The 14064-nt window shown below is 48.4% G+C and overlaps 1 protein-coding gene across 1 annotated transcript in view; it reads left to right on the top strand.

The window, feature by feature from the left end:
• The window catches only part of LOC150000980 (teneurin-2), a 612383-nt gene that overhangs the window by 483816 nt on the left and 114503 nt on the right, over positions 1-14064 (top strand). The window contains exons 9-11 of the mRNA XM_090288551.1: positions 2629-2823; positions 9031-9231; positions 10899-11084. Coding sequence (XP_090144677.1) covers positions 2629-2823; positions 9031-9231; positions 10899-11084 — 582 coding nt within the window. The remainder of the gene's footprint in view (positions 1-2628; positions 2824-9030; positions 9232-10898; positions 11085-14064) is intronic.

Consider the following 14064-nt stretch of genomic DNA (forward strand, 5'->3'; position numbering starts at 1 on the left):
CGTGTTTTGCATTTTTACTGCACTCCCTGTGAGCAGGCAGCAAACATAGGGAAGGAAGACTGCATTTAGGATGTGGAGAACTTTCTGACCTGACTGTTCTCCCTTTTGTTTTTCCCTGAGTAATTTAAATAGGTCACATTTTAAATTTGATTTCCCAGACACCTGATTTTAAATAAAATCCATTCTTACCTTCTCGACATTCCTTTTTTTTTTTTTTTTCACCACTTGGAGTATATGCAGAAGAGAAACCATTTCGATGTGAAGGAAGAAAACAATCCTAACTGTATTATATCAATGAACAAAGACAATAATAATTTGTTCTTACTTTCTGTCCTCTTCCACCTCCCTGGGAGGGAGGGAGGTGCAGTGCAAGCCCCATGGTGGTGATTTGAGGTGACCCTCTCTGCCACTCGTGACAGCCTGTCTAATATATTACCCTCAGAAAACAGACCTCAGAATTGCATCTCACGAGACATGTGTAGCCACTCTGTGCGCTGCTTTCGTGTTTGGGTGTGTGAGGGTGAAAGTGGGTAAGAAAGGATACTTATCCTAGCCTTCCCACCAGGAGAGATCTTCAGCATCACCTAGATCAGAAATAGCAAGTGAGTTTTCTCTTGAACACCAAGTCCGCCTGCTAGCAAGTCTCTCAGTCAGGGCATGGCATTGGAGGTTTTCAGCCCCTCTCTCAATCAGGGGGACAGGTGCCATGGTCAATGGATGGTCTCTGCAGAGATGCAGGAAGGAAGACATGGGCCACCCTGTCCTAGAGCTTCACAATGGGTAGCCACTCTCCAGACGTCTGCTTCAGAGCCCTCGAAACAAAAAGCACACTCCCTGCATTTAGACAGCGTGCATCTAAATTCAACACGAGGCTTTGATGTTCTCACCTTAAAGTCATTCTCCCCTGGTAGAGTCATAAGGATAAGAATTCTACTGGGAACTATGTGCACCCCCAAGAGTTTTCACAACTATCCTTAGATAAAACATTTGGGGGAGGAATGGCCCCTCAGTTATATGTCACCTGTTAAGAGATTTTTGATTTAGGTCAGTTGACCATTAGACAAAACATGCACTTCTCCAGAAAAAGGAAAGGGGTCCACCCCAGACATTGGTCTTCCCACATCTTTTGCTAATGGCCATTCAGGGCTTGCCCATAAGCTTGCCCCTTGGGGATCTCTGATTATCAGAACATAGGAGCAATATTTCCTTAATCAAGCCAGCATTGATGAAGCAGCACCAGAAGGAAATCAACAATGATAAACCTGCTCCTGTCCTCAGGTGGTTTATGATATTGTTGAGAAATTAGACACTCACAGAAGGAAAGTTAATTACTATAAAACCTAAATAGAAACGTGACAATAAGAGGGGGTGGATACGGTGGGGTGGAGCCGTTGACTAGGGAGTGATCTAATTAGATGTATAATCACTTCATGGGATGAGGAGATTGGTCAGGTTGTACCCACACGTGCACATGTAGAATTCTTGGAACCTGTACCTTCCAAACCCCGGGTAAACCAGGACTCAGTGAAACATCTCTGCTGGTCATTTCTGAAGGTCTCTGAATGCCAGTTTCATAGTCTGGAGCCATGTCCCCATTTTAGGTTCACACTAGAAGCCAGGTTGAAAATTTAGGCCCTTTAAAAAATGATCCAGGCCTTTGCTGGTTAGCTCAGTTGGTTAGAGCATCATCCCAATACGCCAAGGTTGTGGGCTCAATCCCCAGTTAGGGCACCTACAAGACTTAACCAATGAATGCATGAATTAGTGGAATAACACAAAAATCGATGTTTTTCTCGTTCTCTCTCTCAAATCAATAATTTTTTTTTAAAAAAAGCTGATCTGGAGGTGAGAAGCCCAAAGCCTGAAGGCGACCACTATAATCCCACTTCTGATGATCTCTAAAAGGGCAGAATTGGCACCACAGTGGCCAAACTGGTGAAAACCATTGGTAATCTCATACCAGACAGTCCCTGCTGATTTTCAGCCTTCTCCCTATGGACAGGTGCAAGAGGGTCCCGGCTGAGACATGAGCTGCTCAAGACGTCATGTCCCCAGCCTGCCCTCCCTTCCTGCCGTTCTAATAGGCCAGGCGCATTTCATCCTTACACTTGACTACACCTGTGACACTTGGCGCTAGAAGCAGTTATTTCTTCACGGTCTGGATAAGGAAGCTGGGGGGTAGAGAGAGTGTATCACAACTGTGGCCCCAAACCAGCAATAACAGCAGCATGCGAGTCCACGTAGCTTAGTTAAGGGCGCAGCTTAAAGCCGGGCCGACCCGGCTCCCCCTACTTGTGAGCTCGGTGACTTTGGCCGCCTGGCTCACCAGCCTGAGCTTCAGCTGTCAGATAGGACCATGATTCCAGCCTCCACCCCGTCGAATGATTGTGGTGATTAAGTAATAAATTTGCACATAAGGCATGCTGTGCCCAGCCTGGCACATAATAAGCATTTACGGGGTGGCGACTGCTGCTGTCAGCAGCATCTTTGTCATGCTGGTGATGATGGTTATCGATTATCTGAAGACGCCTCTGCACCTCCATGGCCAGCGTCCTGGCCAGGAGCACGGCCGCCTCGGCCGTTCGGGCGCGGGTCTCACGACCTGGTGCTCTGTCTCTGCTTTTGCAGCGGCCTGCCCTGTCCTGTGCAGCGGGAATGGACAGTACTCTAAAGGGACATGTCAGTGCTACAGCGGCTGGAAAGGCGCCGAGTGCGACGTGCCCATGAACCAGTGCATCGATCCTTCCTGCGGGGGCCATGGCTCCTGCATTGATGGGAACTGTGTCTGCTCTGCGGGCTACAAAGGCGAGCACTGTGAAGAAGGTAAGCCCCTCGGGCGGGCTGGGCAAGGCGGGGGGCCGGGGGGAACATGTGTGCGGGTCCAGACCTCAGCTCCCGAGCGCAGTCCCGGGCTCTGTGCGCTGCAAAGGAAACTGTCAACATTTTGCACAGGAAACTGCAAACCCCTTGGCTTCATGGACTTCCTTTTATTTTTTTTAAAGAACTTCAAATTTTATTTTTCAAATACAGTTTACATTCAATAGGATCTTGTACTAGTTCCAGGTGTACAGCGTAGTTTGGTGGACCTTGTAAGTTATAGAAAACAGACGGCTTCTGGGATGGTCCTGGAAGGAATGTTTCGTTTCTCTTGATGGCAGTTAGTTCCTTTTCTCTCTCTCCTTTTTTTCCTTCTCAACTGCTTCCTTGCCTTTGTCTTTCTGTCTTCTCTTTTCCTCTGTTCTTCCTTCTCCCCTTCCTGCTGCTTTTCCTTCTTTTGTTCCTTCCCCTTCCCCCGTCTTCCTTCTTCTTCTCTCTCTCTTTTTTTTTTTTTAATTTATTTTTAGAGAGAGGGGAAGGGAGGGAGAAAGAGAGGGAGAGAAACATCACTGTGTGGTTGCCTCTCATTCACGTCCCCAACTGGGAACCCGGCCCACAACCTAGGCATGTGCCCTGACTGGGAATCGAACCGGGAACCCTTTGGTTCATAGGCTGGTGCTCAATCCACTGAGCCACACCAGCCAGGGCTCCTCTTTTCTTTTGCTTTATTTAAAGTCCTCTGAATAGGAACTTACTAAAACTCCCCAGAACAGAAGAAACAAGAATCCTTCGTTCTCCCTCCCACTCCTCCCCAGAGCTGGGATTTGGGGGGGTTTGTTTAATTGCTGCTGTTGTTATCATTTTACTCTCCCTCGTAACTGAAGACCCATTTATGTCTGCGTAAATATTTCTGCAGAAATCAATACCACTAGAAAGCTGTCAGGCTTGAAAGGCCATAGGTGTCTGAGTCACTTAGAGACACCCCGGAGGGGACATCACCCTGGTTGCCTGCGATCGCAGAGTTCTGGAGAGGGGCGGGTGGATCTGCTGCAGGGCGGCTGTGAGTTACCCACCCTGAGGTGCTTGCTCCAGTTGGCATTGAAGGGACCCGTAGCACACGTGGGTAAGAATCAGGGCTGTCTACACTGAGTGCAGTCTGACAAAATGCGACCGGAGGCCAGGCCCAGACAGAGATCTGGAAAAAGAGCCTATCTCGGGAAGTGTTCAGAAGCCAGCTCTAACTAGCCCTGGTGACTCCAGTTAGTTCTTTCAGAAGAGTTATTTGGCACCAAGGTGTTGGGAACACCTGTGGTGCCCAGAAGCCAAGGGAACTCAGACACGCCGCCTTCAGCCCCCTTCCCTGTGTGTGCCCTTCCAGAAGATGGAAGATGGGCTCTGCTTGTCCACCTGTGGCTTCTCCCTTAGAAAAAAACAACTGCAGCTTCTCAGAAGGTAAGAGCTGAGGTCCTCCCGGCCCCTCACCTGCGCCCCCACCTTTAAATTGGTTCCGTGGTGGTCTTCCAGCTGAGCGCATGGTCTCTAAGTCCGTCTCCCAATAAAAATGTCCCCACGTACCTGAAAGAGCCTTTTCCCTCCCGTGTCCCCAGTGCAAAAAGAAGTGTCAGCACCCCCCACAGTGAACCCCACTGCCTACGCCATTTGAAACAGCTTGAGATGACCACCCAGGATATGTGCACAGAAAAGGTCCTGTCGGACACCCTGTGCCTGGGTCCTCGCTCCGCTCCTGACTGCCCAGGCGATAAGGAGGGACCGCAGGTGCTATGAAGTTCTCAGATGCAAGTGACTCTATTGTCCCATCCCACTAACTTATGGATCCCCAGGGTTTCATACAAAATAACCAGTCATGACAAAGTAATGATGGCGACTTATCCTCAGAGACGCACACAAGTGCTTCCTTTGTGTGAGATCTCCTCTTTCATCGTTTTTAGATCTATCACTACAAAGAGTCAGGTTCCATGACATTGTTCTTCTAAGAGTTTCTAATATATCAGTGATAATGCCCTTGATGGGGCCCAGAAGTCTGACCCCACCCCACCCCCAAATCTTCACTTGCTCAACACTACAGATATTTTTTCCTCTATTATAGAAGGTAGCCTCCCTCTGTCTGCATCATAAAACCAAATTAGGAATTGGGATAGAGGAAGTACTGATTTAATAACACCGCTTAAAAGGTTAAAGTTCTTAAAGCTCAGTGGATTGCAGGAGGCAAAGTTGCACTCACCGAAAACAGGCCAGTAACATGACGAGAAAGGTTAAAACAACCTTTGGGTCCATCATTTGGCGAGAGGAAAGAGCCAGAGCAATGGCATTGCCCGTGTTAGGAAGTTTTTGCCCTCCAGGGAAGACTGTGCGTATCTGGATGCGTGGAGTTCAAGTGATTTCTCAACGCTCCTACCCTCTCGACAAGTCTTACTTAAACATTCAGAATGAATTAACCACCCAACAGAACAAGGAAGCCACGCAGATCGTTATGAAAGGATGAAATCACGTCTATTGATTTCTGCTCCCCAAAAAGAATGAACCGAGTGATTCATAGGCTGTTTTCAAAATAGGAAATGGAATCAGAAAGTCTGGATCAGCATTTTTTTCTTCCATTTTGCTTTTTTATTTCTGATATTCATCATCGTCATAACGTTCAAGCAATTTACCTGCAAATGGCCATGGCAATGAAATCAATAGTTGCCATCCTCCATTTTTGCTGCATAAACATTGTTTTGCTATTAACAAATTTGCTCAAGAAAATGAAAGGACGCCTTTGTGAGGCTCCATTTCGGGCTGCCTCGGGGAGGGGAAGGGGACGAGCGAGGAATTGACATGTCAGCTTAAGTCAGCCATGTTTTCATGTGAGCTTCACGGCTGAGTCATTTTTCAGTGACATTTAACTTCATAAATGTAATTCATGGTTCTTCGGGGGTTTATAGTACCTGTTGTTTGTAAAACTCCTTGACCTCCTTTTTTATCCTTAGGGATGGAAATTGCATTCACAGCCCTTTTTTGTCAAACCTTCCGAGGGCCCGAGACTAAATGAGTTCTAATGATCTCAGCTGCCCGGGGGCTGGTCTGGTAAGGCACATGGTACTTACCTGGTAAAGGCCACTGTCCCCCTTTTAAGTATAACCCTGTTTCTATTTATAATGCCTCTTCAAATGCCATCATCCCTCTGCCTGCTAAGGATTCTAAGGACTGGTCACAAGACCATCTTACGAAATTGGAACCAAATTTCAAATTCATGGTGAAACTGCTCCCCTTGACGTCCTCACTTCTTTATTCCCTCAGCCGCAGTCACTGAATCACACAAAGGGCGTGCTGACGTATCACTGACCAGGGAGCGGGGTCGCTCCTATTGCTAGATAAAAATAAATGGTTCTTTCAGTGACATTCCAGTCCTGGGCTAATAAATCACGGTGGATTCTCCTCCTTCCTTCACACTGTAATTCAGGAGAAAGAAGAGCGAGCTCATTTATCTGGAAGAAAAATGCCACTCTATTTATTTATTTTTGCATACTACTTTTGATTTCATCCTTTTAAGAAAAAGATTAGAATATAGTTTCTGAGTGTTTTGAAAGCTCTTAGCTGTTGACACCTCACCAAACCTTTTAAATGGGTAATTATAAATGAAGGGTAATTCCGGAGGCACGTGAGATATTTTTGTGTATATTTCGATTCTGCTGTGTTAGAAATGGGGACAGAATAAAAATGAGAAGTCAGGGGTTTTCTTTTATTAGAAGAATATGGAAAAGATTGATTCTGAATGAATTAGTTCATATTTTGCAGATCCCAAATTGCACGGCATTCTTCCCCAAAGCAAGAAGTCATTAACACCATTTTCCTAGTCAGCCCTTCACGCTGGAAATTGGTCCCATTAATGACAAATGCTTATAGCAACATTTGTCATTCATTCTTACAGAAATGGCGTACTGAACACCTACTATATTCCCTTAACATGTGGTAGGCAGGAGTCACCAAAGACATTACGCAACTTCTCTGTGTATGTGGTTGGCTCTTCCATTCATTTACATCCAGATGTGAGAGATGTGCTCTGCCATCCTGAATGAAGCAAATTCATAGGTATCAGAAAGGTTTCATATCATCAGGAGTTAAAATCCCCCAGACAGTGAATTCAACATTAAAGTGACTATAACCAGAGCGAGTAATATTATCGTAACAACTTCAACTAATAATAAATCACTCAAATTCATCTTTCTGAGAATATATAGCTGAGTTTTTTTTTTAAGGGTGGCTTCTATTTCCCCATGGCTCAAATAGTTTTGAACTGACTTCCATAAATAGTATCTTCCCGAGAATATCCAAGTAGAATCCTAAGGAACATCTCTTAACACTGAAAATTCTTATCTTTGCCTCAAACGAGGGGTACTCTTTGGAAACTTCATGGAATATTGTGATTTCTAACAAATCCAAATTCCTCAAGTCTGATGTCCCCCAGAATGAAGTCATCTGTAACATGGATAATCTACATAATGTCATATTTATAGCCAATGTAGCAATCTTAAAATATACCGTCACAGTGTATACCATAAGAAAGAGAAAAAAGACATTAGCCTACAAGAAGCTGAGACCCCGGAGTATTAACCATCTTAATGTCATGATGAACTATTTACGGCCAAAAATCTTGCATGTTTTAATCTTGCCATTGGGCAAGGAGAAAAATGAAAACCTGCTCTGAGAATCTGAACCACAAGATGGCACGCACACACAGGAGGGAGTGGATTACAATACCGTGTGGTCCAAAACACTTCAAGAGAAAAGTTGGAAGAGGTCTCAAGCCGGCTGTGCCCCCAGGAGACGGCAGAAGCAAATGCTTTCATCTAGGCCAACAGGCCTGATTTCCAAGCTGTTGAAGTGAAGGAGATGTATGTCTTAGTCCAATAAGGTGATCCACAGGGTCACACCGGACCCCTGCAGGACCTCCCACATCCTCCATCTAAACTCCATGGTGTGCAAAGCCCTGGCTGCTGTGGCTCAGTGGATTGAGCGTCGGCCTGCAAGCCAAGCGTCACTGTTTCGATCCCCAGTCAGGGCACATGCCTAGGTTGCACGTCAGGTCCCCAGTTGGGGGCGCAAGTAAGAGGCAACCACACAGTGATGTTTCTCTCCCTCTCTTTCTCCTTTCCCCTCTCTCTAAAAATAAATAAATAGATAAACAAACAGATCAATAAATAAACTCCACGGTGTGCAGAGCTCTCTTCTCCAGACTCCTAGGAATATAAGGAAGCTGGTCTTCTAAAAAGTCCTGTTAACCCACCCTTGGCTAGAAGGATGTCTCAAGGTTGGGGTCACGTTCTCATGTAAAATGTCCTATCCTCAAGAACTGGTCTTCGCAGCTCACTTTTCTCTCGTCGAGTTGATTTCAGAATCACCTTAATGTTGTCCACTGACTATAGAACTACTCTGATCATTGAGATGGGCAAATAGCAGGCCATGAAATTGGCAAGATCAACAGCAACCAGAATCTGACCAGTAAGTAATCTGATTGACTATGTGGTAGAGAGTCAGTGCCACGGGCGAAGAGATTCACCCCTTCAGTCTACTCACGATCCTCTGTAGGAAGGCTGCCCCCATTGGATGATTTCCACACCCAACCCTCCCATCTTCTGGTCTACACATTTATAGTACTAACTCCTTCGGGAGAGACAGGGTCGGGCAATGAAACCTCATTTTAGGCTCAGCCTAAGTGAAACAATTAGGAAAGTCAATCGTTTACGAATTTTCTTGGTTTTCTTTTCAGTCTTTTGTTACCTCCTGAAAGCCAGTATGAATGGAGTCAGAATGAGCCTCTCTATTTTCCTCTCCCGGTTGGGCCTGCCAATACCGCATACGCAGATATCACCCGTATTCACATTTCTTGCTTAGAAGCTCTGAAGTGTTCAATTTAGGCACCGATGTTTATAAATGCAAGGTTCTGAAGGTTGAATGGGATACCTCTATATCAGATGCCTCCTATTTCTGCATGAGAAATGCCCTTTTTCCTCTTCAAGTTTGAGATTTGGTGTTTTGACAAATAACAAGCCTTGAATTCTTTCAGGGGACCACACCAGTATTATCCGGCTCCTGCATTTGCTTATGAGGGGGGGGGGGAGGATTTGGTGACCCGCTGGTCCATTCAGCTCTCCTCTGGAGTCTCATGGCCCGTCCCCAGTGCGTGACCATGTTTTCCTCTTCATCTTTTTTCAGTTGATTGCTTGGATCCCACCTGCTCCAGCCACGGGGTCTGTGTCAATGGAGAGTGCCTTTGCAGTCCTGGCTGGGGTGGTCTGAACTGTGAGCTGGCGAGAGTCCAGTGCCCGGACCAGTGCAGCGGGCATGGCACCTACCTCCCCGACACGGGCCTCTGCAGCTGCGATCCCAACTGGATGGGTCCCGACTGCTCCGTCGGTAAGCCGAGAGGTTTTCTCCTCACTTTCCCCAGCACTCATGCCCTGTGTCCTCCGTGAGCCCAAAGCATGGGCATCCACTCTTCACACTCAGCTGAGGACGTAGGGCCTTGGGTCCATTGGACTCTGGGCTCTTCACTCTCTTCTGCATCGGGAAGTCTGGGATCCTTGAGAAACAAAAAACCACTGCGCAGTGCTTGTGCCTCGTTGGGGTCATCACTGCAAATGGATGAGGGGCCCAGGAGGGACACCGCCATTTGCCTTATAGATTTCCCCTTGTGCGCGCCCTAAAGGTACCAGAAAACCAAACAGAACAGTTCCGTCCCAGGCAAGCTGAATGGAACGTCCTATAAAACAGAAAAGAGGCTCCCTCTGTTATAAAGCTCCGCAGTCCTCCAATGACAGGCAAATAAGGAAGTTGTGCTGTGCACTTTATTTCCCTAAAATTAGAAGTGTGTGTCTTACCCCCCAAGTGACCCCCAAAGGGAACGGTTCAACAGTTCCAGCCGGCTCCAACCTTCCCGAGGATGGCTCCCCTCACGCTTGACAGGTGTCTGTCCAAGCAAGGGACCGTCATTCCGCCCCCTTACTCCGGGTAGTGAGTCAGCTGTCAGATTGCCACAGTCCTCCAGAAGGGAATATATGTGAGGCTTTGCCTACAATGGGAAAGAAATGAGTGTGTCGGTGCAAAAAGAAAAAAAGAAAAAAGAGTCGGTTAAAATGGGCTATTTCGGAAGCCACTTGACTCCGGCTTCAACTCCAGGGCTGGTGGTCCAGGCTGAACTCTGCAGGGAATAGGGGGAGGGGAGCCCTGGAAGCAAGGCCCCACTGTGCTAATGAGGTGCTATGTGACTTTGACTGAGTCACTGGCCCTCCCTCCTGCTCTGGGAACCCCCCGCCACCCTGCCCGGGGCCTGAAGGACCCCATCTCCCTCAGCAGTCTGTCGCAAGGATGAATGTCTGGCACATGGTTGTCCTCGCATGAAAGATCTGGAACGCCAGAGAGTGCGTATCTGTCTGTCTGTCTCCTCCCCAACCACAAAAGACTTTGAGCTCCTTTGAGAAAGTAACCGTGTCCACGCAGCGGTCACCATTGCCACCAAGGTGCGGGTCTGTGTCATCGTGGGGAAGGAGCTGTGAGTTCCCCCCGCTGGCCTTTGGTCAGTGCAGGCTCTCAAGGTGGGGAAATACCCCAGCTGGCTGGGGAGTTAGGATTCACAGGTATCTTCTCCCAGGGGGCACCTCCCGGGTGACTTTGCCAAACCAGGTGGCCCCTGTCAGAGCTGCTACTGCGGTGGCCTCGAGCTCTAAAACAGTCTCTCACACTCAAGCACGCACACATCAGAGCCAACTGGACAACTTCTTAACACACATCCCCAAGCCCCGCTCCCAGAGCTTCTAGCTCTGGAGGTCCAACGGAGGCACAAGAATTGGCGTTTCTGACAGGTTCCCAGGTGACAGCAATGCTCCTGGTCCAGAGAACCCCTGCTCCAGATAAGACGTAACAATGAATTAGTCCCCAGCCAGTGGAGAGAAAGGCCTCCCAAGATGACAGAGCGCCGGGCCGTGGGGCCCGCTCCAGGGACCCGGGCCACGCACGGGCTCTGGCCCCCCGTGGGGGGTTTCGCCGGCTGCGCTGTTGAGCGGTAATCGTTGTTTTTCTTCCAGAAGTGTGCCCAGTAGACTGTGGCACTCACGGCGTCTGCATCGGGGGAGCCTGCCGCTGTGAAGAGGGCTGGACAGGCGCCGCTTGTGACCAGCGCGTGTGCCACCCCCGCTGCACTGAGCACGGGACCTGTAAAGATGGCAAATGTGAATGCCGAGAGGGCTGGAATGGTGAACACTGCACCATTGGTAGGCAAACGGCAGGCACCGAAACAGGCACATATTGCTTTATTTTCATAAATCGTAGATCGATAGTGATGGTCGTGCGTTGCCACCGGCTGCTCCTTCAGGGGCATGAGTGCTCCCCACCATTCTTGCTGCCCCTCCAAACCGCCAAGGGCACGGCAAAGGGAAAAAGCGAGATTCCCCCACTGGAAAAGGCTTTTCCTTTCCAGAATTCCAGATTGGGAGGGTGGGGGCCGAATAAGAAAATCCATCCAAATCCCTGATCTTGCGGAGGGAGAAATGTACACGCATGGGAAATTGCCAGGGACCGGAGGACTCAAGCTCCCAACGGGCTGCGGTCTGCAGGTTGCCCCTTTTTCAATGTTCTCCCAGCTGGCTGGGTCACGGGACCGCTGCTCGCTGGCAACAGTTAAACTCACTTATTTTAGGCAAGGCTGGATGCAGGCAGGACTCCCAGGTGTCGCGGGGAGTCAAGTGCCACTGTAGTAGGTTTGAGCATCCTCTTACTGTCCCGAGACTAGGCTTCCTCCTTGGGCTCCAGACCGTCCCTGTCACTGCCACCATCATCGATGTCTCCTCCTCTGGTCCCATGTCATTCTCACTCAGCCACCTCTTTGTGAGCTTCTTGAGTGAAAATGTTTTTTAAAGGGCCCTTTCTTTGTTGAGAAGTGACAGTTCTCCAGTGTCTTCAGGTTTTTAGTTTGTTTGTATTTAGTCATTATTGTGGTTTGCAGTGGGACGAGACTGGACTGAACGTAGCCAATTTTCCCTTTAATTGAGGAGGTGGAAGCCACATCTCTCAGACAGTCGGGATTACCTCCACTTTACCTCCAGTTCTCAGATTTGCTGTCTAATCAGGTCAGGTCTGGGATTCATTTCATGCCAAGCTGGCTAATTCACTTGCTTGCATGAAACATTCAGAGATGTCTGCAAACTACTGACTTGCCCGCAGCTGGCCATCAAATTGGGGGCCCACCCCTCTGTCCTAGCCCTGAAACACTACTCATAGATCGTCTACCTGGAATGAGAGACGGGGGTACGGAGCTTCTCCAGCGCTGACTCGTGAGATCAGCCTCAGTTTCCCATGCTGTTCATTTGAGGGCTGACGCAGAGATAAAGTGCACTCTGCATTAGACTTCCCCAGGTTCCATCTAATTGGACATCCAAGGGGCAGCATGCCAATCTGGGCCACAACCGTGGCACTGGGACCCTGCCGGGACAGCCGGTTGGCAGTGAATTGTTTTTGCAATCTCTCAATGATGCGCCAGACCCTGCTCCCCACTGCAGCTGCTTTCATCTCCAGTTCCCTGCAGAGCCCGGGGGAGAATTCAGAAGGCTTTCAAGGGAGGGATGCACGCAGCCCACTACCAAGACAGTTTAAAACTCTCGCTAATAGCTTCCACTGGCGGGGATGTTTCTCTTGATGTGTTTTTGCATGCCCACTGTGATTTAAGTACTTTCGCCTTTCCCACACCTCCATTGCCCCCAGTCTCACCCCACAAAAGAGCTCTTGCCCGCCAATAACCCTTAAGTAGAACACCCTCCTTTCTCTCTCTCCAGCTTCACCTCCCCTTGGCTCTCCCCTTCCCACATCTGCCGAGGGCTCAGAGCCCCGCAGCGCTGCCTGCTGGCTCTCTCCTCCCTCCCACCCATCTGTAGCCTGGGAATAGCTCACAGGAGGGCAGCCCAGATGGATCAGAGCAGAGTTTGGAAAACCTCAGCCTGCGGGGCCAAGTCTGGCCTGCTGCCTGTTGTTCTGTGGCTTATGAGCTAAGAATAGTTTTTATATTGGGTAAGGGTTGAAAAAAAATTTTTAAATTATTTCCTTGCAAGTGATAATTGTATGAAATTCAAATTCCGTGTCGATAAACAATTGTTATTAGCAGAAGAGCCACACCCAACTGCCCATGTGCTTTCAGCTTCTACATTGGGTCTTGGCGTTGAATAATCAGGAGACCTTGTGGTCCACAAAGCCTCTTGTTATCTGGCCCTTCAGAGGAAAAAAAAAAAATGGCCAACCCTGAGCTAGAGAGGTGCACAATTCTCAATGGAGAGGAAGGAGAAAATGGGTCAGCATTTGCATCAGGAGAAGGACCCCAGTTGGGTGGGAAGGAAGTCAGAGGCCAAGAGGAAGGGAGAAGGTTCGCCCATCGCCACGTGGAGTGGAGAGAAAACTACAGTTGAGCTGAAGTGTCTCTGCAGCCTTTGGGGATGAGATGGGCGGATGAGAACGTGAGTCTCAGTAGAAAAGGGCCACAGTATAGCCACCAGGAGAACACGGGACATGTTTCCCTCCAGCTCGCCCTCTGGGTGAGATGAATGGGAGAAGGCTGTTTCTGCTGCTGGAAGTGTTTGGCTCAGTTTCACATCTCTGTGCGCTAGGATACGAGGCCTTGAGAGACACACAGAAAATGCCCATTCGTATGCCGAGCCCCGCTCCCAAAATGAGGAGAGTCTCCTGTACAGAACAACAATCGCTCGTGACTTGCTGAGTTTCGTGCTATGTAACTTACAAAGATCGTTATCGCCGAAGTCTTCTCGTGTGAGAAATTAGAGCTCTCTGGTCTCATTGGTAGGATGGATGCTGTCTCCTCATTGTTGTTTCCTGGGGTTTGCTAAGAAAACAAAAAAAGAAAAAATGGCTGGACATCCCTTGGTCAGTGAGACTTGCTATTCAGAATCTAGAGATGCTTGTACGTGCATAAGCTTGCTTCTCCGCCTCTGGCTCCAGAGCTGTTCATGGAGCTTTCATCTTCTGTTTTGAGCAGACTCTCCTGTCGGTTCATTTTAAGGAAATGCCACAATTTACAAGCCCAGAATCAGTCCTCCACCTCGGGAATACTGACAGTCAGAAAGGAAAGAGAGGCTCTTTGATCCTTTCCAAGCAGAGCTTCAAATGCTGTATTTTCAAAATACAGAGTAAATAAGAATAAAGGGACAGTGAGTCTGACAACAGCATATTGGGGGATTTGGGCTAAGGCCG

This window comes from Furipterus horrens, unplaced genomic scaffold (genome assembly GCF_987537825.1).
Source record: "Furipterus horrens unplaced genomic scaffold, mFurHor1.1.pri manual_scaffold_10, whole genome shotgun sequence".
Classification (NCBI taxonomy): domain Eukaryota; kingdom Metazoa; phylum Chordata; class Mammalia; order Chiroptera; family Furipteridae; genus Furipterus; species Furipterus horrens.